General features: G+C 54.0%; 8 protein-coding genes across 8 annotated transcripts; 4 read left to right on the top strand and 4 right to left on the bottom strand.

Annotated features, from left to right (window-relative positions):
* Positions 1-418: 418 nt before the first annotated feature.
* On the top strand, positions 419-1,752 carry MPG1 (mannose-1-phosphate guanyltransferase; the record flags this gene model as incomplete). Its single annotated transcript, XM_051498778.1, has 5 exons — positions 419-425; positions 477-520; positions 601-747; positions 802-1,678; positions 1,733-1,752. The coding sequence occupies 5 exons, from the start codon at positions 419-421 to the stop codon at positions 1,750-1,752; spliced, it is 1,095 nt and encodes a 364-aa protein (XP_051351052.1).
* Positions 1,753-2,214: 462 nt separating this feature from the next.
* Positions 2,215-3,327, bottom strand: J4E92_007416 (uncharacterized protein; the record flags this gene model as incomplete). Its single annotated transcript, XM_051498779.1, has 1 exon — positions 2,215-3,327. The coding sequence occupies one exon, from the start codon at positions 3,325-3,327 to the stop codon at positions 2,215-2,217; it is 1,113 nt and encodes a 370-aa protein (XP_051351053.1).
* Positions 3,328-4,206: 879 nt separating this feature from the next.
* On the bottom strand, positions 4,207-5,092 carry J4E92_007417 (uncharacterized protein; the record flags this gene model as incomplete). Its single annotated transcript, XM_051498780.1, has 2 exons — positions 4,207-4,419; positions 4,991-5,092. 2 exons carry the CDS (start codon positions 5,090-5,092, stop codon positions 4,207-4,209), a joined length of 315 nt encoding a protein of 104 aa, XP_051351054.1.
* Positions 5,093-8,203: 3,111 nt separating this feature from the next.
* On the top strand, positions 8,204-8,955 carry J4E92_007418 (uncharacterized protein; the record flags this gene model as incomplete). The annotated part of the gene is made up of 2 exons (XM_051498781.1): positions 8,204-8,228; positions 8,459-8,955. 2 exons carry the CDS (start codon positions 8,204-8,206, stop codon positions 8,953-8,955), a joined length of 522 nt encoding a protein of 173 aa, XP_051351055.1.
* Positions 8,956-9,895: 940 nt separating this feature from the next.
* Positions 9,896-10,514, top strand: J4E92_007419 (uncharacterized protein; the record flags this gene model as incomplete). The annotated part of the gene is made up of 1 exon (XM_051498782.1): positions 9,896-10,514. A coding segment is annotated over one exon (619 nt), but the record flags the coding sequence as incomplete, so codon positions are not given.
* A 5,258-nt stretch (positions 10,515-15,772) lies between these two features.
* J4E92_007420 (uncharacterized protein) lies at positions 15,773-17,461 on the top strand (the record flags this gene model as incomplete). Its single annotated transcript, XM_051498783.1, has 3 exons — positions 15,773-15,940; positions 16,010-16,269; positions 17,362-17,461. 3 exons carry the CDS (start codon positions 15,773-15,775, stop codon positions 17,459-17,461), a joined length of 528 nt encoding a protein of 175 aa, XP_051351057.1.
* Positions 17,462-17,684: 223 nt separating this feature from the next.
* On the bottom strand, positions 17,685-19,412 carry J4E92_007421 (uncharacterized protein; the record flags this gene model as incomplete). The annotated part of the gene is made up of 1 exon (XM_051498784.1): positions 17,685-19,412. The coding sequence occupies one exon, from the start codon at positions 19,410-19,412 to the stop codon at positions 17,685-17,687; it is 1,728 nt and encodes a 575-aa protein (XP_051351058.1).
* Positions 19,413-19,705: 293 nt separating this feature from the next.
* Positions 19,706-21,803, bottom strand: J4E92_007422 (uncharacterized protein; the record flags this gene model as incomplete). Its single annotated transcript, XM_051498785.1, has 3 exons — positions 19,706-20,913; positions 20,961-21,698; positions 21,752-21,803. The coding sequence occupies 3 exons, from the start codon at positions 21,801-21,803 to the stop codon at positions 19,706-19,708; spliced, it is 1,998 nt and encodes a 665-aa protein (XP_051351059.1).
* Positions 21,804-22,427: the final 624 nt, after the last annotated feature.

Raw genomic sequence — 22,427 nt, forward strand, 5'->3', positions numbered from 1 at the left:
TAGAAGCGGATAGGGCGAGCGATCAGGAACAGGGCCCATCTGGCCAGGCCACGATCACGATAGCGGTTAGGGAGTTGGTTTAACGAGGCGTAGCGGGACTCGGGGGTTGCGCATGTGGTGGGTGAAAGAAAGGGGAACCGGCGCCGGTGTGAGCTAGAACATTTCCAGGGAAAGCATTAGCTCCGCTAATTGTGGACGCGGGTGCTTCGACGCATATAACCTACAGCTGGCCTCATCACCAACAAGCTCCCTTGCTCTTTGCCCTGCGCTTTCACTCGACCGTGCGACTCTCTTCTTCTTCTATACCCGGCAATTACTGTCTGCTTGTGCTGTGTTGAAGACTTGACTGTTTTCTTCCGTTCCTCCCTGCGACAAGTTCCTAGTACCTGCGCCTCTACACAACTACAACACCGCCAATATGAAAGGTACGCCTGGCCAATTGCGACTCTGCTATACGTAGCTAACAGCCAATGCAGCCATCATTCTCGTCGGAGGGTTCGGTACCCGTCTGAGGCCTCTCGTAAGCCCTCCTCCCCGCGCAGCCCTCGCTCGAGAGCCCCGCGATGCCAAAAGCAACGGCAATGCTAACGCCAATTGCAGACCCTCACCTACCCCAAGCCGCTCGTCGAGTTCGCAAACAAGCCCATGATCCAGCATCAGATCGAGGCCCTCGCCGCTGCTGGCGTCACAGATGTTGTCCTCGCCGTCAACTACCGCCCCGAGATCATGGCCGAGGCGCTCAAGACAGTGAGTATACCCACCCCTCCGCAAACGGGAGCACACAAATAACCGGCTGTGCAGTACGAGAAGCAATACAACGTGACCATCACATTCTCCGTCGAGACCGAGCCCCTCGGCACCGCCGGCCCCCTCAAGCTCGCCGAGAACGTCCTGGGCAAGGACGACTCGCCCTTCTTCGTCCTCAACGCCGACGTCACCTGCGACTACCCCTTCAAGCAGCTCGCCGAGTTCCACAAGCAACACGGCGACGAAGGCACCATCGTCGTTACCAAGGTCGAAGAGCCCTCCAAATACGGTGTCGTAGTCCACAAGCCCGGCCACGCCTCCAAGATCGACCGATTCGTCGAGAAGCCCGTCGAGTTCGTCGGCAACCGCATCAACGCCGGTATCTACATCATGAACACGAGTGTGCTCAAGCGCATCGAGCTGCGCCCTACATCTATCGAGCAAGAGACTTTCCCCGCAATTGTCAAGGACGGCCTGCTCCACTCCTTCGACCTCGAGGGCTTCTGGATGGACGTCGGTCAGCCCAAGGACTTCCTCTCGGGAACATGCCTCTACCTCTCTTCGCTCGCGCGCAAGAACTCCAAGCTGCTGACCCCCGCTTCGGAACCCTATGTCTACGGCGGCAACGTGCTCATTGACGAGTCTGCCAAGATAGGAAAGAACTGCCGTATTGGCCCCAACGTGACCATCGGCCCCAATGTTGTCATCGGCGACGGTGTGCGTCTCCAGCGCTGTGTGCTGCTCAAGAACAGCCGCGTCAAGGACCACGCTTGGGTCAAGAGCTCGATTGTCGGCTGGAACAGCACCGTGGGCAAGTGGGCGCGTCTTGAGAACGTGACTGTGCTTGGTGATGATGTTACGATTGGTGATGAGGTTTACGTTAATGGTGGTTCGGTTCTGCCGCACAAGTCTATCAAGCAGAACGTTGACAGTAAGTTTCCCTTCACACATTACGATGTAGATTTCAGTGACTAACACGTTCTAGCTCCTTCGATTATCATGTAAACGCACCCACGAGATACCCGGTCGAACGACACGTCGACGCAAATCTTCTCTACACACTTTTTTTTTTAATAACGTGTATCTTTCTTGTATATTTCTGCATACACTCCGGCATATAGAGTGCATTTTCCACGGAGGCGTCTGTGTCTACTCCTCTCTCCTCTCAACTCGAGCACGAGAGGCTGCGTTCACGATACGAAAAGCGTCTGGGTTGGCTTGGCATCGATGGGATGCTGTGGTCTTGGGTTTAGCGATGGGATATGGATGGGTTATACATGTGCTTCGGCATAGCGGAACAAGAGAAGAGGAGGTTCGAAGATGGAAATGAAGATGGAGATGGAGATGGAGATCATGTGTGCACGTACTGTACTGCAGGTATGAAAAACAAAACCTGAAAACAAAGCGTTCCATTTGAAGATTGCGTACAATTACACGTTGATTATCGTTGCGATCACCTACCTTCCCTCACTTATCAGACTTATGCTTGCCACAATTATATTCATCTCCCTCCTTCACATTCTTCTCATTCTTACACGGCTCGCCCTTGGTCGTTCTTCCACCACACTTCACTTTCTCTATACCCTCACCCTTCTTTGCCTTGGCGCCTTTCGGTTTCGAGGTGTTCTTTGTCGGTTTTTTGGGAGGCGCTTTGCTCGGTTTCGGCTTTGTGCTTTCCTTCTTGCTGTTGTTGGTCTTCCTCCCCTTCTTCCCCTTCTCAACTACAGCCGCAACTGGCGAAGGAGGTTCGGGATTCGACGGCGCATCCGATAACTCGTCGTCATCCTCCTCCTCCGGTGACACCACGCGTACTTTCTTCCTTGGCGGAGCCTTGCGCTTATTCTTCTCTTCCTCCTCGCGTTTTCGTTTCTTTGCTGCGGCTACTGCGCGGGCTACTACAGCATCCGGCGCGTCATCCTCCATGCCCGTTTCCGCATTTGTGTGTCCTGCTCTCGGAGCAATACCCGCTGGCATACCTTTCTCCTTCGGCTTGTTCGCAGGTGGACCTGGGGACGGAGGAGGCGGAGTGGGACTTTTTGGGCCGAGCGGCGAGGACGCTGCTGAGTCTACTACTACTACTGCGTCTATTCCAGCCCGTTCTGATCTAAACGAATATACGGTGCCCGTCGAGGATGGCGTTCTGAAAATGCGGTCTACGGGGTTTGACTGGATGATGATGGTGTCAGGGGCAACGACGCCGCTGGTCTGCGGTTCTCCTTCATTCTCATCCTCGTTTCCATCGTTTCCGAGTGCCTCTTCGTCGTTATCCCAATCTATATCATCTGAAAGTGGATCGAGTTCGGGTTCGGGTTCGTCTTCATCTTTCTCTGTGGGTGAGCCCGGCGGTGGCCAGGTGTATCCCACGACTCCTGGCGCTGCGGCTGCTTCTTGGGTTGACTCAGCCTTTTGGACTGGCTCTGCGTCTTGGGTTGCGGCTACTTGTTGGGTTACGGCTGCTTCTTGCTTGACCTTTGGTTTATAGTCTTCTGGTTCTGGCTCTGAGCTACTGGAGGAGGAGGCGGAGGAGTCATACGTTGGTAGGCCCGGTAAGGATGGTGCTTGACCCTTTTTTGGTGACATGGTTCCTGTGCTGAAATTTCAGCGGGCACCTGCTTAGAAGGTAAGGGAGAATTGGAAAGGTTTTCTGGTTTTGTTGATGTTGACGTGCTCGTGAGTTTAGTATTGGAGTTTATGTCGAAGACTATTGCATGCCCATGAGGTCGTTCAGGTTTGCTACCTAAGTAAGTAGGGATTGGGTTGAGTCCAATTCCACTCTTATGAGTAGCCGGAGATAACCACCATACACAGGTATCTTTTGTTGGACAGTAAAGATGTTGTCTCTTTCTTCTGGTCAAAGAAGCGGAATCAATTTGATTGTGACATTGTATCCTGGCTTTGGTCATTGTAAGTCGACATAAAATATTCTTTGTGGTCATGGCTTTGTTTCTATGCTTGGTGAGCAGCCTCAGCAGGTGTTTCACTCGTGGTTGACATGTTTTGTGCGTGGCAGTAGATGATCTTCATCAAAGACTATCTGAAGTCAAGATTTCAGACTGTGCACTTTGCCCGGAAGTCAGGCAGTTATCTTGACCCGAAGTTTCGGGCGAGACGATAGAAGAGCTCAAATTCTTACTGTTCGGTTTGCACGTAAACCAACGTAGTTGTCTTAGACAAAGATGTTGAACCAGACAAAGAAGGGCCGAGTAATGAGACTGCAGCTAGGTCTGATGCCATCCATCCTAGTTATCACGTTCTTTGCTCTGTCAATATGTGTGTCTGACCGAGAAAGACTCTTCTTTTCTCTACTCGGCTGATATTGTCGTGGAGACTTGCGTAGGCATATGCGCTATCTTTCGTCATTTCTAGCATCATCACAACAGCAAACAAAGTTTGCCATGTGTTACTCTTTCGATTCCACGTATTCCACTACAGCGCTCAACACCCCACATGCCAGCCCCTCTATGCCATATCCGAGTAGAGGACGAGCGGCGGCGAGTTGACCTTCGGCTTAAAGTGCGCCTTGATCTTAGCATGTGCCTCATCCTGGTTGTCGTAGTAGTCCATATCCTCCTTAGACTCGAATATGCAACGCGCCAGCATCGTGTAGCCCTGGCTGCGCGGGTCGTCATAGGTGGCATTGGCTTGTGCAAGCTGGATGTACGTCTTGCCGTCCTGCACAAAAACACAATGACGTTAGCATGCATCCTCTCGATAAGCAGCAACAAACAACAAACGGCGGACGACGATAGCCTCAAAAGTCAGTCGGTGCGGAGGCTGTCGGTATATCTCTAGCGTCAGTCTGTCCATCGTGAGGCTTCAATGGATCCAAGGCGGCCGATATGTGCGTCGCGACTCGGAGTTGATTCCGCGCGCTCGCTCGTGTCGCCCGCTCGCTGCAGCCTCGTCACCCCCACCCCATTTCTCCTAGCCGCGGCAATATTTCCAGCGATTACCCGCCAGGGACATTGCTCCGCGCGCGCGAAGAGGAGGGTTGACGCCATTATCCGCTCTTTTCTTATCGAGGGAGCAAGATGGAAATAGCCCGAGGGCGACTAGAATAAATCTGGGGTCCCGACGTGACGAGATGGTCCGTCGTGCAGGGGGCGGGCGGTATGGACTGCACGTTCAATGGTTATGTGCTGGCCGTAACTCGGCTGAGAAAGCGGGTATGTATGGAGATCTGGAACGGGAATGGGAGGACTTGGAAGGAATGTTGGCGAGTCAAGAGAGGGCTTCGACGTACCTTTTTCGCGTCTTGGGCGAGGGTGTTGTACATCTGGATGGCTTCTTTGACCATGTCCTGGTCGGGGATCTTGAACATAGTGAGGCGGACGATCTTAGGCATCTTGACGGTTGTCGGTTCTGGTGATTTGGAAGTAGCTGTAGTAGTGGTTTGTATGATTCAGCTCGTTGTATGAATGTGTGTATATTATGTGTGAGGCTGTCAAGTTGGTATATCTAGGTATTCTGTCGGACTCCGGAGTAGGCGGAGAGCCATTCGAAACGTCAACGTCAACGTCGGTTCCCCTACGCTTTGCACAGCGTATTGTTCAAGACGTCGTACATACTCCATCTACGGTCTAATTACATTTGCTTTTTGCGGATGCCGTAGTCTGGCCGTTGACCCCGCGTACGGCGGCTGTACGACGGGTGGTCTGTTTGTGAGCTGACAGCAATTACGTAGCCTGTCTACTACGAGACGGCAAGGCGTACATTCTCGATGCGCAGTCCATGCCTGTCTCGATAGTCTGAAACGTGTCACTAGAGAGGGAATGTCGGTTTGAATCGTGGGGTAACTGATGCTACTGACAGTAGACGACAGACACCGCTATCCGATGCCGGTGAAGGATGGCAGTCAAGGTATGCTGTTAGACGTCACACATGGAGCGTGGAAAGAGCTGGCCAGAGCCTTTACCGCATCCTCGAGTTGTGTAAGGGTGAATGGACCCTGAGGGGCTGCAATCTGCAATGTCGAGAATCGGAGGGTCGGGACGGTGCGTTGTGTCCCTCATCGAGCATCGGTAATGGACGCGAAACCCGGCCCCTCTAGATTGATTACCCTGCACCACACCCGGCTGCAGCACCACCTCTCACCGCGCGAGGCTGAACAGGAGGGTGAGGGTGCTCTTGGTTGGAAAAGCGCTCGAACATGTGGGTCTTCAGTAGCCTATTGATGGAATCAGGCCGATTCGAAGACGACATGTCCACGACAGGACGCCTACAGGGCCGACAACTCTGCGGTCCAAATGGCCGCCCTCTCACGCAGTCGAGTAGGTCAAAGAACAGTCTTCTTTGCTAATGCGTAGTGTCAAGAATTGATGCGCAGAAAGAGGGGCGCATGGTTGACAGCGCTGGCTTCTTCACCGCCTGTTTTGCAGCTTGGGGCGGGTGGCCGTGCTGGCGCGCTCGCGTCATCCACAGATCTCCCGCGCGTGCGACATAGTTCTGAAGCTCGTTCACTCATCTCCGCGCTGATTCTGCTGGCCTTGGACGCGCTCGTCTGGACTTCAAACGCTATTCTTTGTCCAATATATCAGTGGCTGTTCCTTGCGCTTCGTTGCCGCTATTCACAAGCGCCATCGTCCCGCTCCATGTATCAACCACCATCTTGGATCGGCGCCAGACAGAAGCGGTCCTTACTGGGACCTGGGACCTAGCCATGCACCGCTGCCTGTCGTGAACCGCGCCGGCCTATCGAATCGTCCGAATTTTGCTTCCGCTCCACGACGACTTGCTCTGTGCACCCTCAACCTTTGTACTGCTGCTATCCACTTCGCGGCAGGTCAATTGTCGAGTACGCTCTGCAGCCGCCCGACGCATGATCCCTTTGTGTCGATTCGAAAATTTCCTCCCAAAGCTCCAGACCCGTTCGTGCTGAGCTTGGCATTCTGCTATCTTCAATGTCTTGACTTCGGCAAAGTGGGGACTGCTTGATGCCCTACCATCAGCCTTGAACATGGGGATCCCAGGGTCTGTGAACTCTTCATCTCTGTCTCTCTCGATTGACCGGGATCGCGTGCGCGAGAACGCCTGGCCCCTCCAACTGTCCTCTCCTCGTCAATCATCGCCTGTCAAACCGTACTCCACTACGTCTCGCGAACGTGCTTGAGCGCCATCAGACAGTCTCCGCAATGCCAATTTATGCCTGCATGCACACGGCTTACAGCTAACAGCCGTTGACCCTTTCCCTATTCGAGCTGCAGGCGCGTTTCCCAGTAGCGATATTCAGAGGACCGTGCTTTCTGCATGTATGCGTTGGCAGTGACGCTTGATGCTTTCTGGTAACACCAACCCCAGGTATCTCCTCGAACCCTCGAACGCATCAATCAACTCGTCTCGCTCGCCCCTGGGGCTGTCGGGTAGCTCCATGCTATGCCTGTTGTGACGCGTTCTCGCTTCGAGCCACTATGCTTTGCATTGTCTTGCAGTCACACAATCGTGTCCAACTCCTCTCCAGTCGCGACTCTGGCGGTTGGTACCCTAGCCGATTAGCAGTCCCATTTTTTCTGCTGCACGTCTGGTCTGGTCTCTGATTCCTTTCAGACCCTGCCTCCCAAACCATACGCCGATATCACGCATTCTGTTGCCAAGATTTCAGGGTATCGGTACACTTGACAAAGGGTGCAGAGTCTGACGTATTTGCGTTCTCCCCTCACTTTGCATATTGCATTAGTGGGCCCAGTGCATCCGGGAGATACGAGCAAAGAGTGCTGTTAGGATGCACGTCTGCCACCTCGTTGTTTATGCGCCCATCCTAGGCGTCTAAACCTGCACAATGCCGATCGAGACATGTCCAGCCTTGGGAAAACGGGTTACAGCAATTGTGTCCGATCGCCAGCCGTTTTTTCACTGCGCTACTGCGTGCAGCACGGTGGCAAGAGCGAACCGGTCAGGCTGTACCTTTTGAGGTTTGAGTCTCTTACTAGCTAAAATTCTGGAACCTCTACCGTTGGCTACCTTCTCGCCAGCACATACTATGGGTCTCCCTCATTCAGAGCCGCAACAAGACCCGCAGATTATCCATTTCCACAAGCCCAATTGCCCCTCCGTTTTTACTGGTGGGCGAGACGCGCTTGGATACATGCTACACTCGCCTGCTGCAATATATTCCTCCATCCCACAGTAGGCACATATGCTTCCCCCATCCCCGTCCGACTGACTGCAAGCCGCTCCCTCTACCTTGCTCTTCATACATCAACGCTTTTCATCTCTTTTGTACAGCTGTCAATGCTTTATTGGCAACTGTCACCCACACCCTAAAAGCATTTACTGTCGTACAACCACTGCCACGGGTACCTTCTCGGCCTACTATCGTCGCCACCAACGAACGCTTGCCAGTTCAGCAATACTCCGCAGCAGTAGTCTTGCCCTCAGACTGACAGCTCACCATCGAAGCGCCATCAGTCGTTCCAATCGCTCCATTACACGTCAATAATCCTTTTCGATCACCTCCAACATGTTCTACGTTATGTACCTGACAGGTTAGTGCTAGAGCTGTTCCTTTTCTTTTTAGACAGTTGGTACCACATAGCCGGATCTAGTTGAGCCAGATGAGGTCTTGACGACATGGCAATTGGTGCAAGACTCACGGGTGATAGCCCTGTCTAGTGTAGGGGATCCACACAACGGGGTGGAAGACCATGTCCAAGACTTTGCAGCACGATAGCAGATTCAATGTGTGTGTGTACTGGTTGCTGACCCTCGGATATAGGTCTTTGCCAAAGGCGCCACTGGCCTGACCCACTTTTCCAAACCTACCGAACCCGCTACGGTTACGGATCAACAGTCAGAGTAAACAACCGAGAGTACTCCACGGATGTTGAATACGAAAGCGAAGAGCTAGCCAAGAATGCCGCCGCCACCCGAGCCTACATGATCTGCCGCAACTTCTCGGTAAACGATGGAATGTACCCAGGACAACGGCCCGGCCAGGGCGCACAAGGACTGCCAACACCCATAGGAGCGGGTCGACGCAATACTTCCTCATCCAACGACTACGACAGCTCCAGTACCACCAGTGGCGGCACCAGCCCAAGGAGCTCCGACTGTGGTCTCGATGCTGCACAGGCAGCCGCGGCAGGAGGACGACGACCCAGCAAGGCTTCTGTTGCGCCATCAACTACCTCGGCATGCTACTGCGGTCGCGGATATGTCCGTGCTTACGAGAGATGCTCAGGATGTCTCCAAGAGGCGGGATACAGGGTGTAAGATATCGATAGACTTCGCTTCCCTCGACGGGACCCACACCAAGCAACAACGAAACCAAAACCTTACGACGACCGCATCGAACCAAAAGACTTGAAGAGCTCGAGCTCAGCGATACCACGATTCCTACGACTCTGCATCCCTTACGGCCTTGCTACGAGCTTATCCTTATCCAGTACTGCGGTGATATCTTATCAGGCCCGGACGCCTTGTTCCTACCCCATCGAAACGAGCTGGGCTATGTAACGACCACCATACCCACGCCCATTTTCCTTACCCTGATCTTGCTCTTCCTCCCCAGCGGGGCTGCATAGCGACGGCATTGAAGCGTTTTTAGCGAAAAACCTATTCCTCTTATTGCTTTTCGGATCGGCAACTACCTTTCCCTTGATCCTGGGTTGGCTTCTTCATTTTCGCGCTCACGAAATTGCTCTCATATATTACGATGATGACCTTTTCCTTGGTGTTATCCTTTGGCACTCGCCTGTTTTGTCTGATGATTGAGCCAAAGAGGAAAGATGTATGAAAGAAGATCACATGATGATTTTGGCCACGCGGCTATATAACGATGATGCTTATGATGGTTATGAAATTATATTCCTTGTTCCACTATTGCGTCGGTTCTGTTGGCTCGAATGATTAAAATGAGTTTCCGCCCCCAAATTCACGACCTATACACGTCCAGCACAGCCCCACGAGGTCACTCGGGTGATTGGCTCGCTTCTCTGCTCCCAGCTTATCGGATATCCAGATACCATCACAGCCAACAACATCAGGAAGGAGCAAACAGTCCGTGCCACCGTTGACGTCAATTATAGGGGGAAATAAATGAGAGAAATGCGACGCGTAACCCGCGAAGTTCAGCAGCCTCTCCAGGTAACGATGTTGAGCCATGCACCGAACGCGAGCCGTCGCAAACTGCTAGCAAATTCAGCGCCCCAGCATGTATTCCCAGCTTGACGCGTCCCGGAAAGAAATACGTTTACTCCATGTTCACCCAGGGGCCTGGAATGATGATATCGAATGCCACCTCGAGACTGCCTCGCTGAACGACAACCCACAATTCTACGCGATCTCGTATGTTTGGGGCGACCCAACGATAACGTTACCCATCAGGATCGATGGCGAGCCGCTGGAGATAACGCAGAACCTGCGTAATGGGCTGCAACGATTGCGGAGAACGGATGAGGTCTTGATCATCTACGCAGATGCAGCCTGCATCAACCAGTCGGACCTCAACGAGCGTTCTGAACAAGTACAGCTTATGGGCGAAATATACAGTTTGGCGGAAGAAACGTTCATATGGCTCGGCTACGGATGTAGCGCGCGGGCGCCCTTCAAACGACCGGTCACGGTCGACTGGACTGGAGATGAAAGAGACGTCGAATTCGTGGATGCCTACTTCAAGCAGAGCAAGTTCCTACATGGAGGAAGAGAAGAGCAAAAGGAGGCAGAGGACGTACTTGGCTTCTTTGTTTACATACGAATCTGTGGCATGGACAAGCACGTAGGCGAAATCCCCTTCTTCACTGTAGAGAATGGGCGGCTGCTTCGCAAGGAGAGTTGGTCGGCAGTAATGCGAGCTACGAAGACATGGATTTCCAATCCATGGTGGTATCGAATCTGGGTTGTACAAGAGACCGTGCTTGCTCGACGGGCCACGGTGGTTTATTGTAACAACACGATGCCATGGACTACGCTCATAGAGGCAGTTCAGTCAATAACCAGACACTCGAAAGGCTGTTGCAGAAGCCTTAGCTTATCGTTGCCGACGAACGGCAGGTTGGCTTGGAGTCAATTATCATTCGCCGTGCACACCGGCGCGGTAGCCCTCCAGAGGCTCAGACAACGAGGCAAACGATTGTGTCTGAGTCAGGTTATGCGTCTAGTACACCTGCACGAAGCGACGAATATCAGAGATAATGTGTTCGGTGTACTAGGCCTCGTAACAGACTGGCAAGGTACATCGCCCATAATACCTGACTACAGTCTCTCCCCCAAAGAAGTCTTCATTCAAGCGACCATCAGGGATATACGCGGTACCCGGTCGTTGGATGCATTGATGGGTAGAACCATGGCCGGCGTATCAGGCATACCATCTTGGGTCGTGGAAATCAGCCCGAAAACACCAACACAGTACGCAGTCGCCCAACTCAAGCTACATCGCTCAGCATTGTATTCAGCGGCGGGCGGAACGGCAGCCTACATCGAGAGAAGGAAGGATATCCTCACGGTAGACGCATTCGAGCCACGCCAGAAGATCTCACAAGTCTCACACTTATTACATACGGAGCGACTTACATGGAAAAACATTATCGACACTCTTGAGGTATGCTATCGCATGATCGAGGCCGAGAAGGAAAACGTCTTCCGCGCTTTGGGAGATCAGTCGTTGGAAGAAGCGCTCTGGCGTGTCTTAACGACCGACTGCTGGGAACCGCTTCCGTCGAACCACGCGGCTTCGTCCAATGACTCTTCGCGAGGAAACAAATCACAGAGATTCGGCAATGCCAATGTCACGCGCTTGGGACGGAACTTGCAGACGTGGTGTCAAGCTCGAGCGATGAATCCTGATGCCGCGGGAAGCCTACATGGCGACGATCTTAGCGACGATCGCTTTTTCTATGAGTCGTGGTTTACGTCGGGCTTTGATCGGAGGTTCTTTATCACGACGGATGGTTATATGGGTGTAGGCCCACCGGAGATGCTGCCTGGTGACTCCGTTGCTATTTTGTTGGGAGGACGCGTACCGTTCTGCCTCCGGGCAACTGAAGATGAGACTAGAGGTCACTATACACTCGTCGGGGATACATATATGCATGGCTTGATGGATGGAGAAGGCGTTCCGGCGAATTGGAAGGAGCATGTCGTTAAAATACACCTCCATTGAAAAGACTTCGATTTAAACAAGTTTGCCCTTCGACACGTAAACGGTTGCTGCAGTTGTAAAGTGCACTACACCCTAGGATGTGTTAAGATAAAATGCAACATACTGACAGTGGATAGTCGAAGAATTTGAAGACAACGAGGACCCTGTTGAAGCGACGGTGTAATAATCATACCAACACTCGACTCATCAGTCGAAGCGGTATCATGAAACTACCCAGATATCTAAGCGTACACACCCTCGCGTACAAATGTAGTAAACTCCAAACAATACCGTATCGCTCATACAGAAGAAAGCGGAAACAGCCTTTTGCAACCTCACCAACGCCACGCAGCAAGGGCTTTACAAACACATACTACTACATCTAACCACCACCTTCAGCGATTGCCTTGAGTAGACCGCCGACATAGTTCCGGAGAGTAAGATTATGGCTCGCTGTGAAGGCGATCTGGTCCCGCAGCGGAGCAAAGATGCGGGGAACCCATCCAGCGTTCTTGGCTTCTTCTTCCTCCTTTTCTTCGTTCTCTCGTCTTTGTTCCGCCGCTGCGTCGCTGAGACGGGGCTTCTTGCCGCCGGCTGTGGCTCGTCTGGCGGCTTCGGGGCTTCCTTCACTGGCGCTAAATGTCCGCTTGTGAGCCGGGGAGGATGGCGAGGTAATGTCGGTGACAGTGGTTGGGGGCGGGATCTTGTTGAGCTGCCGGGCAAGGTTACGAAGGACGAGAACGGAGGACAGGGGGAGGCCGGCGGCATCGTTCGTATCGTCGGTTGCCGTGTTGTAGTAGCGGAAGTTGGGTGCTGATTGCGCCCCTGCTGCATCATCTCGACCGCCGTATCTGCTTGCAGAGCTGGTCGATGAACTCTGATGTCGCCCACCCATACCCAAGCTACCCAACCCGACCGGTTGTCCAAATTGGGGCTGGAAGTTCTCATGCCGTGCTTGTGCGGAAGAAGTCAAGGGCCGTGACTCTGAAGGCGTGCGGTTGTGTTTCGCGTGGATGGCCTGCTTGATACTCGTATCAGGCAAATGTGTCTTGACATGCTGTCCGGCCTCGAACGCGGATTCCGTGCCGTCAGGCGAGAATCGAGTGCAGCCGCCCCAATGACAGTAGTATTTCGTCGCTTCTGGGGTGTCGCCGTTCTCGATATTGACAATGTCCTTGATGTCCAGCTTTGGCTCAAGCAGCCACTGTCCGGTTTCCTGATCGCGAGGAACTTGGAGATGGACACTGACAACGTGTTCCCACATGGAGCGTGCTCCGGAAGCGAACTCGCCGCACTCGATATTGGCGGTCGAATGTTTCGAGTCGGCATGGCCATTCAGGAGGCTCGGTGGATGCCAGCAGCAGCGCATGTATGGCCTCTTGGTGCTTGGGTCGACTGGTACGGATCGTGGCCGTATGCCTCTTATGGTATACTTGGGCTGCCCACCCACGGTCAACACCTGAGCGGAGGCGCCACCGAACGTCGTCGATACATTCGTGATGAAGTCCTTAGCTGGCATCAGCGCCTTGAAAGAAGCCGGATTATTCGTCATGTGTTCTGAGAAGGCTGCGTTGTAGGCCGACCAGAGCTGGATCTGAGTAATCTCGCCAGTAGCATCCTCTTCGAAACACGTCTTGAGCCATTGCGAGCTACGCTCTGGCTCATCAAGCGTCACGAGATGGTCTATGATTGCAGACGAGAGCTTAGGCGCATTTTCTGGGGGTGCAGAGGTCTTTGCCGTCTTGGCGGCACTCCTTCGTTCTTCGTATGCAATTGCACCGTACTGTAGCAAACGTACCAGTTGCTTTGCCACTCCCTCAATGTCAACTTCGTGTACAAGTGTCTCCACGTTGTCGGGGAAACCAGTGAAGAGGTAGAGGAAGTCCAGGCATGCTATGCGCAGATCCTCGTCTTCTACTAGCAGCCAGTCGCAGATTGACTTGAGGGTCTTGACTGGCACGTCAGAGAGCTTGTTTGTAGCCTCCAGGTTCATTGCTATCCGGGCGAGTGCTCTCAGCGATGTGATAATGCGGCCACGGTCGTCGGAATCCACTTGGGCGAGCAAAGAGCGATACAGCGGGCTTTGCGAGTCCAGTATCCAGTACTTTGTCAGCTGCTCGGCAATCTCTAGGGCGTAATGCTGTAGCTCCACGATGGTGGAGTGGCGGGGCAGGTTGAGTGCGATAACGATCATGTCTTGGATGGATGGTACAGAGGCCGCGAAGATGGCGTTCTCTTTCAGCATGACCATGTTCCGGATGATGAGCGCAGCCTCGTTGATCATGGTGAGGGCCTTTGCAGATTGTTCGGGTAGGAGGTTGTCGTGCATGTCGAGTGGGCGGAGAGATTTGATGCGCTGCAACAGGTCGCGGGTGCCCGTCAGTCCGTTCAGGGTCTGCGGCTGAGTAAAGTCCTCCTCGACGTATGAGATGTCCCAGTTCACATCGAAGAACAGTGTGGACACGTCAATGACCTTGGCGATGAGTGCATCTGCGAGCCCCGGGAACTGATCGAAACGGTACTTGTCTCCTCGCTCGTGCGAGATCTTGACCAGGTGGTGCAGTGCGTATGCCTCCTCCTCAGGCTCCTTTGACCGCAGCGCGTTCAAAGCGCGGATGTATATGCTGGGCCCTGAGAAGCCGGTTCCGGGCAACATCATGCCCTTGAGCGGCACCGGCCTGTTCTTCTTGTTGAGGATGTACTTCTTGCGCGACTGTATGTAGGTATCGAGGGAGTTGGACGGGGTAACGACGGGCTTCATGGTGGCTGGTACGGCGGTCCGTGGCTCGTAGTTCGCGATCGTCATGGCTGCTCCGCTGGTACCGTAGCCGTTGGCTTGCGACGAAGTCAGATGGCCTGTCGATTGGCGCGTCTGTCGGGTTGAAGACTCGGGCTGGAAGAGCACTCGCTGCGGCGGCGCATGGCGGAGGGACCTTGTCGACCGCCCAAGACTACCGGGCTCGTCCACGTCCATCTTGTCGTCTTTCGGTGTCTTCTCGACGTCGTCTTCGGAATCGGAGTCTTCCTCTCCCCTTAATCGTTCAGCCTCTCTATTACTGGTTGGGAAGAAGTTGTCGACGGTCCGGTTGAGCAGGTCTCCGCCCTTTGCAGACACGTTCTCGAGGATTTCGGGCGGCGGGGGTTCGCGCTTGTGAACGGTGGATATTTCGTAGGCGCTAGAGCAGGCGTCAGCAGTGGTAGGCGCAAAGTTGTCTTTCACGATTCACGTACGCAAGGTTCTTGTAGTAGGCCGTCTTCACCAAAAAGGCCTGGGTTGTGATGCTGGGGCTCTTGGGCAGGAACTCAGTCGCGATTTTGCGCCACGCAAGCTTGTTGTTTTTGGTATCTGAAACCCTATCGTACCCTCCCTCTTCATTAACGCGTTTGTAGAGTCGCAACAGGTCAATGTGCCGGCTCCCGACCTTGGGTTCGCGGTCCAGGACAGTGCTACACGTCGGGTCAATATGCGCTCATTGCGGCGAGACAAAGAACAAAACCCACCCGCGCTTTTCGTGGTATTCGGCCAAGGTATTCAGGAAGTCTTCATGTTCTTGGGTGCGCTCGACAGATTGTTCCTCTGGTTTGTTTGGGGCCATGGTGCGGCTGTCGCATTTACTCGGGACTGCTCGGGCACGGGTCGCGACGCATGCGTGGATTCAGCTGTGTGCCAGGCGCAATGGTGGACCTGCTCGTGAATGCGCGGCGCGCGTCGTTCGCGATGATGGATGGGCGAACACCAGAACTCCAGACTGCACCAGGTCCCTCGCGTTGATTCGCACGGACCACATCATGTGACTGCGGTGCGGTCGCGACTTCCTTCGACCATCTCTCACATCCTCAACACCTGAGTGCGCGACCTCGACGTGTTTCTAAGACGACACGGCTCATCGCACATATGCTATCAGATGAACGATTATTGATCTCGACTAACAAACAGCATTGCTAACAATCATGCTATCCCTTCCGCTCCAGACTTTGTCAACAGCACAGGACACCGACGCCAGCGAGCAGAGGTTCAACTGGCAGAAAGAGACCAATGACCTCACATTGATCATCGACAGCTATGGTGCGCGTGCGGGTCTTCAGCTCATGAAACTGTGTCAAGGCTCGCAGGTTCGGGTACGACGCATGCATGACTGATTACCCAACCCGCTTCAAATGATGTGCTAGCTAACCGTTGGATGACAGCAAACCATCGAAATCGAGAGACTGATCAACGAAGGCAATCACATTACGCGTCTGAGTGAAGAGCGCGGAGTGCAGGTGCAGCCCGACCACCTACGCATATCCGCCATCGTGCGCTGCCCTCTGCTCGCTATCAAATGGCAAGTGGCCAACGACAAGATCAGGCGCATTCAGATGAGGTTCAAGTCAGACAAAGACTTCGACACCGCATTCAGCCACCTCCTTCATCTCGGTCTCTATATGGGCGGCCAAAAGGCAGTCCCGTCTCAGCCAAGGTCTACGGCTCAGCCACCATCTCCGGCGCGAGGAGGATCGTCTTCCCGGCCAAGGTTAACTGCTGTTGCATACCCTCAGCTGCCTAATATGAGCCCTGCCATGGGTGGACCATCATGTCCTCCTTCACGACTGGCGGAGATCTCTAGTCGACCGTCCACTAGCTATGACTTCTCTGCTTCCTTGAATCATGAACCACCCACTGCATCATACACCCGTCCAGTTTCTGCCACCACAGGTTACACTAGAGAAGCGGGTGGTGTGCCGGCACCATTCTCAGGTCCTCTTGCTCCTCCAGTATTGTTCACTCGTCCTACCTCTGCAACCTCGGATATCTTAGGACGCTCGCATGTTGATTCTTCGTATACGCCAGATCAGCACATGCCGGACCTTCAAGAATCTCATCATATGTCTACGGAGCGACCGGATACTGCTATGCTCTTCAATCGGCCTGGCAGTGCAAACCGTCCCGATACTGCAGATCGTCCCGGTAGCACTGAGATACTACCACCCAGACGCGAGCTTCCTTTCCCACGATTATCTTCACCGCGTTCCTCTGGTAGCGATAGTGTGCGACCCTCTACTGGTACGATGGGACCTCCTCCTCTACCAGCACGCGTAGCCAGTAATCGACCTGGTTCCAGCCGAAGCGCAACCAGCAAGGAGATCGAACTCCCACCTCTGCCCCAACCCACTGTCATCAGCAAGACCCCACGTGGAAAGCAACCAATGCAACAGCCTCCTCGCACACCGAACCAAGATCAGTACATTCCTACACGCGCAAAGACATCTCCACATGGCGGCATCGAGAATCAGTCACCGTTGACATCGTCTCCAATCTCCTCCCCGTTATCTTTCAATCGGTCAAGTTTCAGTGCCATCCCGACACCCCAACCTCTTGGGGAACGAGGTAATGCTGCACAGAATCTTCACCATAACATGTCATATAGTGGTTTCGACACCCCACCTACGTCTGTTGCTGGTCATCGTGGTGTGAGCATGCCCAATCCAGGTGCTACTGGTAGTGTGAATGAAAACGATCAGCTGGCGACATATGCGATGCAGTCTGACGAGGGACGCAGAGCAGCGCTCAACGAGTTCGTATACCGCCACCTGGAGAGTGACGACTTCCTCACGCTGGTCCAAGACATGGAGGCTACTTGGGCGAGAGTTGCAATGTGAATGCAATGAGAGGACCGCTGGTCAAGGGGATCTAGCAATGACTATGTGAAGGCAGGAGAATCTCGTCGAGACTTTTCAAGAGGACGTAGTGAAGAGTATGGACACGGGCGCGACGGCATCTCACAAGCATCGACACGTTCTGTTGTTTCAAACTCTTTCGTAGTTCTAAGATAGTAATACCGCCGACAGATGAGCAGCATCGAATCGGTCATTCTATGTCTACTCAATGCCTGCTCCCTTGCTCACCAACAACATACCCCCTCGCAATCCCACTCCTTCCCTCTTCCATCTTAGCCGCCCTTTTCCCACTAGCCCCCTCTTCTCCATCTTCCGCATCCCGGTAATCCGTACCTAGACCCTGCCACGTCCTATTCGAGCGCAAGTACTCTGCACCAGGCGACGCGACGCCCCCCACAGCCGCAATATCGCCATTCGCTCGTTTCGTCAGCGCCGAACTAGATGACGCCGCCGCCGCATTGCCATTCACGGCTTTCGTCGCGCCACTCGAGCGCATAGGTCTCGCATGCGAAACATAGCGTCCAGTCCTAAGATCAAACTCGGGAGGCGCTGATTCCTCTTCAGAATCATAATCGCCATTCGCATCTCCCTCTCCCTGTCCCTCTCCCTCCTCCGCATTACTACCACTCTTCTCTTTCACATCCCCCTCCCCCTCATCCAAAACCTTCTGAAAGTCCCCCTCCCACCTCCCCGTCCAAACCCTCTCCTCATCCCCCATCAACGCCACCTTGAGCTCCCACGGCGTAATCATCGGCCGCCAAAACTCCCTGCTCTCAATCAAACTACTCTCCCAACACCCTATCACGACCCACCCCCCGACCTCGCTGAAATTAGCCACCTTGGCTGCATTCACTTTGCCCACGACAAAAGTATAGTATTTCTTGCCCGCGGCGCTGATTTGGCGTTGGACGTGCGAGAGGATGTGCATGTAGTTCTTTACGGAGAGCGTGTTGATCAAGATGCCGAAGATGGGGGTTGTGGAGAGGGAGGTTAGGAGGGCGTAGCGGCGCATGAGGGTTTGGTGGGTGCGGGCTAGAGAAGCGGTTGGTGGGGTGGTGGAGGGCGTGTCTGTGGGGTAGATGTGTATTGAGGCGACGCGCGAGGAGAGTGTGAGGAGGAGGGAGGCTGGCGGGTCGGAGATGTGGAAGAGGGCGTAGTCGTGGAGGGCTTCGTCTGTTTCTGTTGTGTTCGGTGGTATCGTTCGGTTTGGGAGCGGCGACGAGGGATTATGTACGATTTCTGTAGCGTGGATGTGTGTGTAACCGGCGTCTTGGAGGCGTGCGTGGAGTGTGGGGATGTGGTGCGAGTATGGTATGTCGGCCATGAGGATGATCTTTGCGTCTTTTTCGCGATATGTTTCTTGGAATGTTGCGAGCACGGGGTTGAGGTCTAGTGGTCGTTCTGTAAAGACGTATACGACTGGTAGTCTTGAAGGAGGCGAGAGACATGAGCGGCCATAATGTACGACAACGTCCGCATCGACGTGCTCTGCTGCAACTTCGTCTACGCAGCACGCGCCGTATGATGTGTCGCCCAGTATAAAGAGATTTTCCTGTCTGCTCTCCTCCTCACTGATCGCCACCTTCTCCAAGCCCGCGCTGACAGCTTCCACACCTGTTGTCCCATTTGTGTGTCCATTCTCCTCTTGCACCCCATCCCGCGCCTTCCTCGCCTTACCCAGCCCCCGACTCAGCTGCTCATACACTCTCGGCGCGTCAGTGAGCATGTGATCCGGGAACTGCAGCGCAATCCTCTTCCATCTCCCTTCGCGAATCTCCTTAACCGTCCGCTCAATCTCGTAAGTGAGCGTGATCTGCTCATCGGAAAGTCTGGGGAGACTCGACGTGTCTACGGCGGGTGTGGGGTCTTCGAAGATGTGCGTGTCGGGCGTAGAGAGTACGGGCGCGCCTGCGAGCGACGGAACGGCGGCCATTGTGTGTGGTGATTGCGGGAGTGCTGCGTTGGGTGCGTGAAGCGTGGCGGGGTTGTAACTTTTTTTGATGGGCGCGCAACTGGCGGGGCACGCCTCGGTGATGCAGGGACGGGCGGCGCCGAAGAGCCGCAATGCATGGCATGGTAATGTCGCACGTGTGATAGGTGAATGGCAATGGAACATTCGGTGTACGTGTAATGACTCAATTACTATCTACAAAAGAGAGGTGGTATCATATTTCAACCCGCGCTGAATCCAATCCCTATGTCGCCAAAAGCAAACTAGAAAATATCTCACATCATCAAGTATCCTGACACGGCTGCTGCCAGAGCAAGACCGAGGACGTTGGGCACGAACTTTCCTACACCGCTGTCATCATCGCCGTTGTTTGTAGTGGCGAGCTGTCCAACGATCAGCTCGGGAGTGTATGGCTGCGATGTCTCGACTGTGGTGCCGTTCCAGCAGTAGTCAGTGAAGCACTGCTGGCACACTTGTGGGATAGCCTCGCCGTTGCGCTCCAGACTCCTAGAGAGGATAGCGCATCCGACGCAAGTAGGCCAGTTTGAAGCACCCTCACGTGTGGAGTTTGCTTGGGTGACGACGTCGTAGCCGTTCTCGATCATGCCGTTGCGCTCTGAGATGCTGTAGTCGAGCTTGTTGAAGGTGGAGGTGTTGGACCAGAAGACGTAGGGGGCGTTGGGGAGGTAGACGACGAGAGGAGGGATGTTGTCGCCTTCGGTGACGTTGCTGCTGTTGCAACCAAAGAAAGCGGGGCGGCTGTTGAAACCCAGGGCAACGAAAGTGTCCTGGCCGGGGATGTAAGGGAATGAAGTCCTGTTCATGAGAGTGCCGCTTGCACGCTCGTAGGTTGCAACCAGAGAAGTACCGTTTGGCCAGTTTTGCGACGGGTCGTCCTCCTCGACGGTGTCGCCAGAGGAGTCGATAGCAAAGACGACGTCGACCTGGCGTACGGGCTGAATGACCGGGTTGAAGGGAATGTTCTGGCCGTCTTCACCACCGTCAACGAGAGTAAGACGTTCCCTGTCAGCACTGGGGTTCGTCTCGTTGTGGTAGCGGAAGAAAGGGTTGGGCGAGTAGTCGGCGATATCGTCACCATCTTCACCGATACCCTTGAGGATGTTCGATACAAAGTTTACTAGGATCTGAGGTACGTCCTGGATGGTGTTCAATGTGAGGAAGATCTGGTTGAACAAGGAGCTGCTGGTTCCCATGACGAAGCCCAGGTTGTCGAATCCCTCAACACAGCCCTGGTCTTGAGCAAGTTCACCCTCGCTGAAGTTGGAACCGATGTACTTCAGAGGAGCAAAGCCGTACGTTGTAGGGTCGAATGAGCCCATTTCGAACGGGTTGAACTCGAAGTTGGTGGCGTTCAAAGAGATGATCAAGTCTCCTGGCGAACGCTCGTCTGCGACGAGGATAGGCATTGGTGCATTTCCAGACGAGAAGTCTTGGTCGTCCTGGATGGAAGAGAAGGTGTAGGCTATTGGGGTTAGCTTGTGGACTTCAAGAATCTGTGGGTAAACATACCTGGGGCTCCATCGCTGGCGTTGATAAGCTGGAAAGAAAGACCGCGGCCGTAAACATCGGTAATCGACGTATTGAAGTCACCAGCTGGCGAATCACTCTTGTCCTTGACCGTGCTGACCAAGTTGTCGTAGTACTGCGCAGTCGAGAGCAGCTGGATTCCCTTCGTGGGAGGTCCCTTGAACAGCGAGTTCTGGAATTGCCAAATCGCCGAGTCCTCACCCTTGTTAATGATTGCTTCAACTGAGGTAAAGTTGTTGGCGTAGATGCTGCCAATCATCCAGCCTCCTCCTGATAGTGCGGAAACATATGTGGATGCCTGCAAGATTCCTCCCAGGTGTCCTGCACTCGTCGAGTTCGTCGTCCGGCTGTCAAACGCTGCTAGAGCACCTGCACCATTCAGCAGAGCCCGGTATCCTCCACCAGAGAACGAGATCGCGATGTTCGGTAGGGCGGTAGTGTTGTCACGGTGGTTGCTGATGTATTGTCCGACGTCGAAGCCCTCAATGTTGACGCGTTCGAGGAACTCGCGCATAGGATCGATTGTGTTCGGCCTCCTCTTCTGGAGCCATTCTGTCTCTTGCTGGGAGAGTTTGTCGGCGGATCGAATGCTCGGGCGCGTAGACGGGCAGTTGACTTCGGCTGGCGCGTAGCCGTTGGGAGCCTGGGGCGAGGCACGCTTCAATAAATCCAAGCCATTGGGAGGTACGACTCTAGCTTCCCGAGGAACAACCGCAGATGCTGTCATGCGTCAGCTGGGTCCCTGCAGGAACACAAGGAGGCGCATCACTTACAGGTCGCTAGACTAGTCAATGCCGAAGCAGACAGCACAGAAGAATACTTCATCCTAACGAATGGATGTAAAGAAAGGAGGGGTGAGAAGGCTGAGAAGACGCGAAATGAATCGCGAACAAATGCGGATTCATGGCAATGTTAAATGATGCGCTCCATGCTGACGGGAGGCTGCGGAATGACCCACACTGCACAGGCGGCTATGCTCCTGGCTCCAACGCACCAAACGCCCGGAAGAGCTAGGAGGATCTGACCTCATAGGCGTGCTACTAGGCGTGCCACTTGTCGTGGCTGAAGGCCCTGACGATCAAACTTTATTTTTAGTCCCATCTCTTCTCGTCGAGGTTTTGTCCGTGTTTGGTTTGTAAAGTGCTGTCGCATGCTCGCCTGAATCATCAGGCCCTCAGCCATCATCGGTCTTGACAGATCATCTTCGTTTACAGCAGTCGCTAGCTGACACCGCCTTTCTGCGGTAAGGCTCTGGTCAGCGGGCACCGTTGTGGCGCGTCATCTCCCGTGAGTGGTTGGCGCTCATTTCGAAACAATACGCTTTCGGCACTCGGCAAGCTGCCGGTACGAAGGGTACGAAAAAGAACCTTGATACGACCCTGTCATCCTGGCATTGAGTGTGTGATCGTTACTTTCACCATGTTTGAGATGTCGAGACAAGCGTTTGGC

Source organism: Alternaria infectoria (assembly GCF_024043175.1).
Source record: "Alternaria infectoria strain BMP 0036 chromosome Unknown scaffold_12, whole genome shotgun sequence".
In the NCBI taxonomy this organism is placed as follows: Eukaryota; Fungi; Ascomycota; class Dothideomycetes; order Pleosporales; family Pleosporaceae; genus Alternaria; species Alternaria infectoria.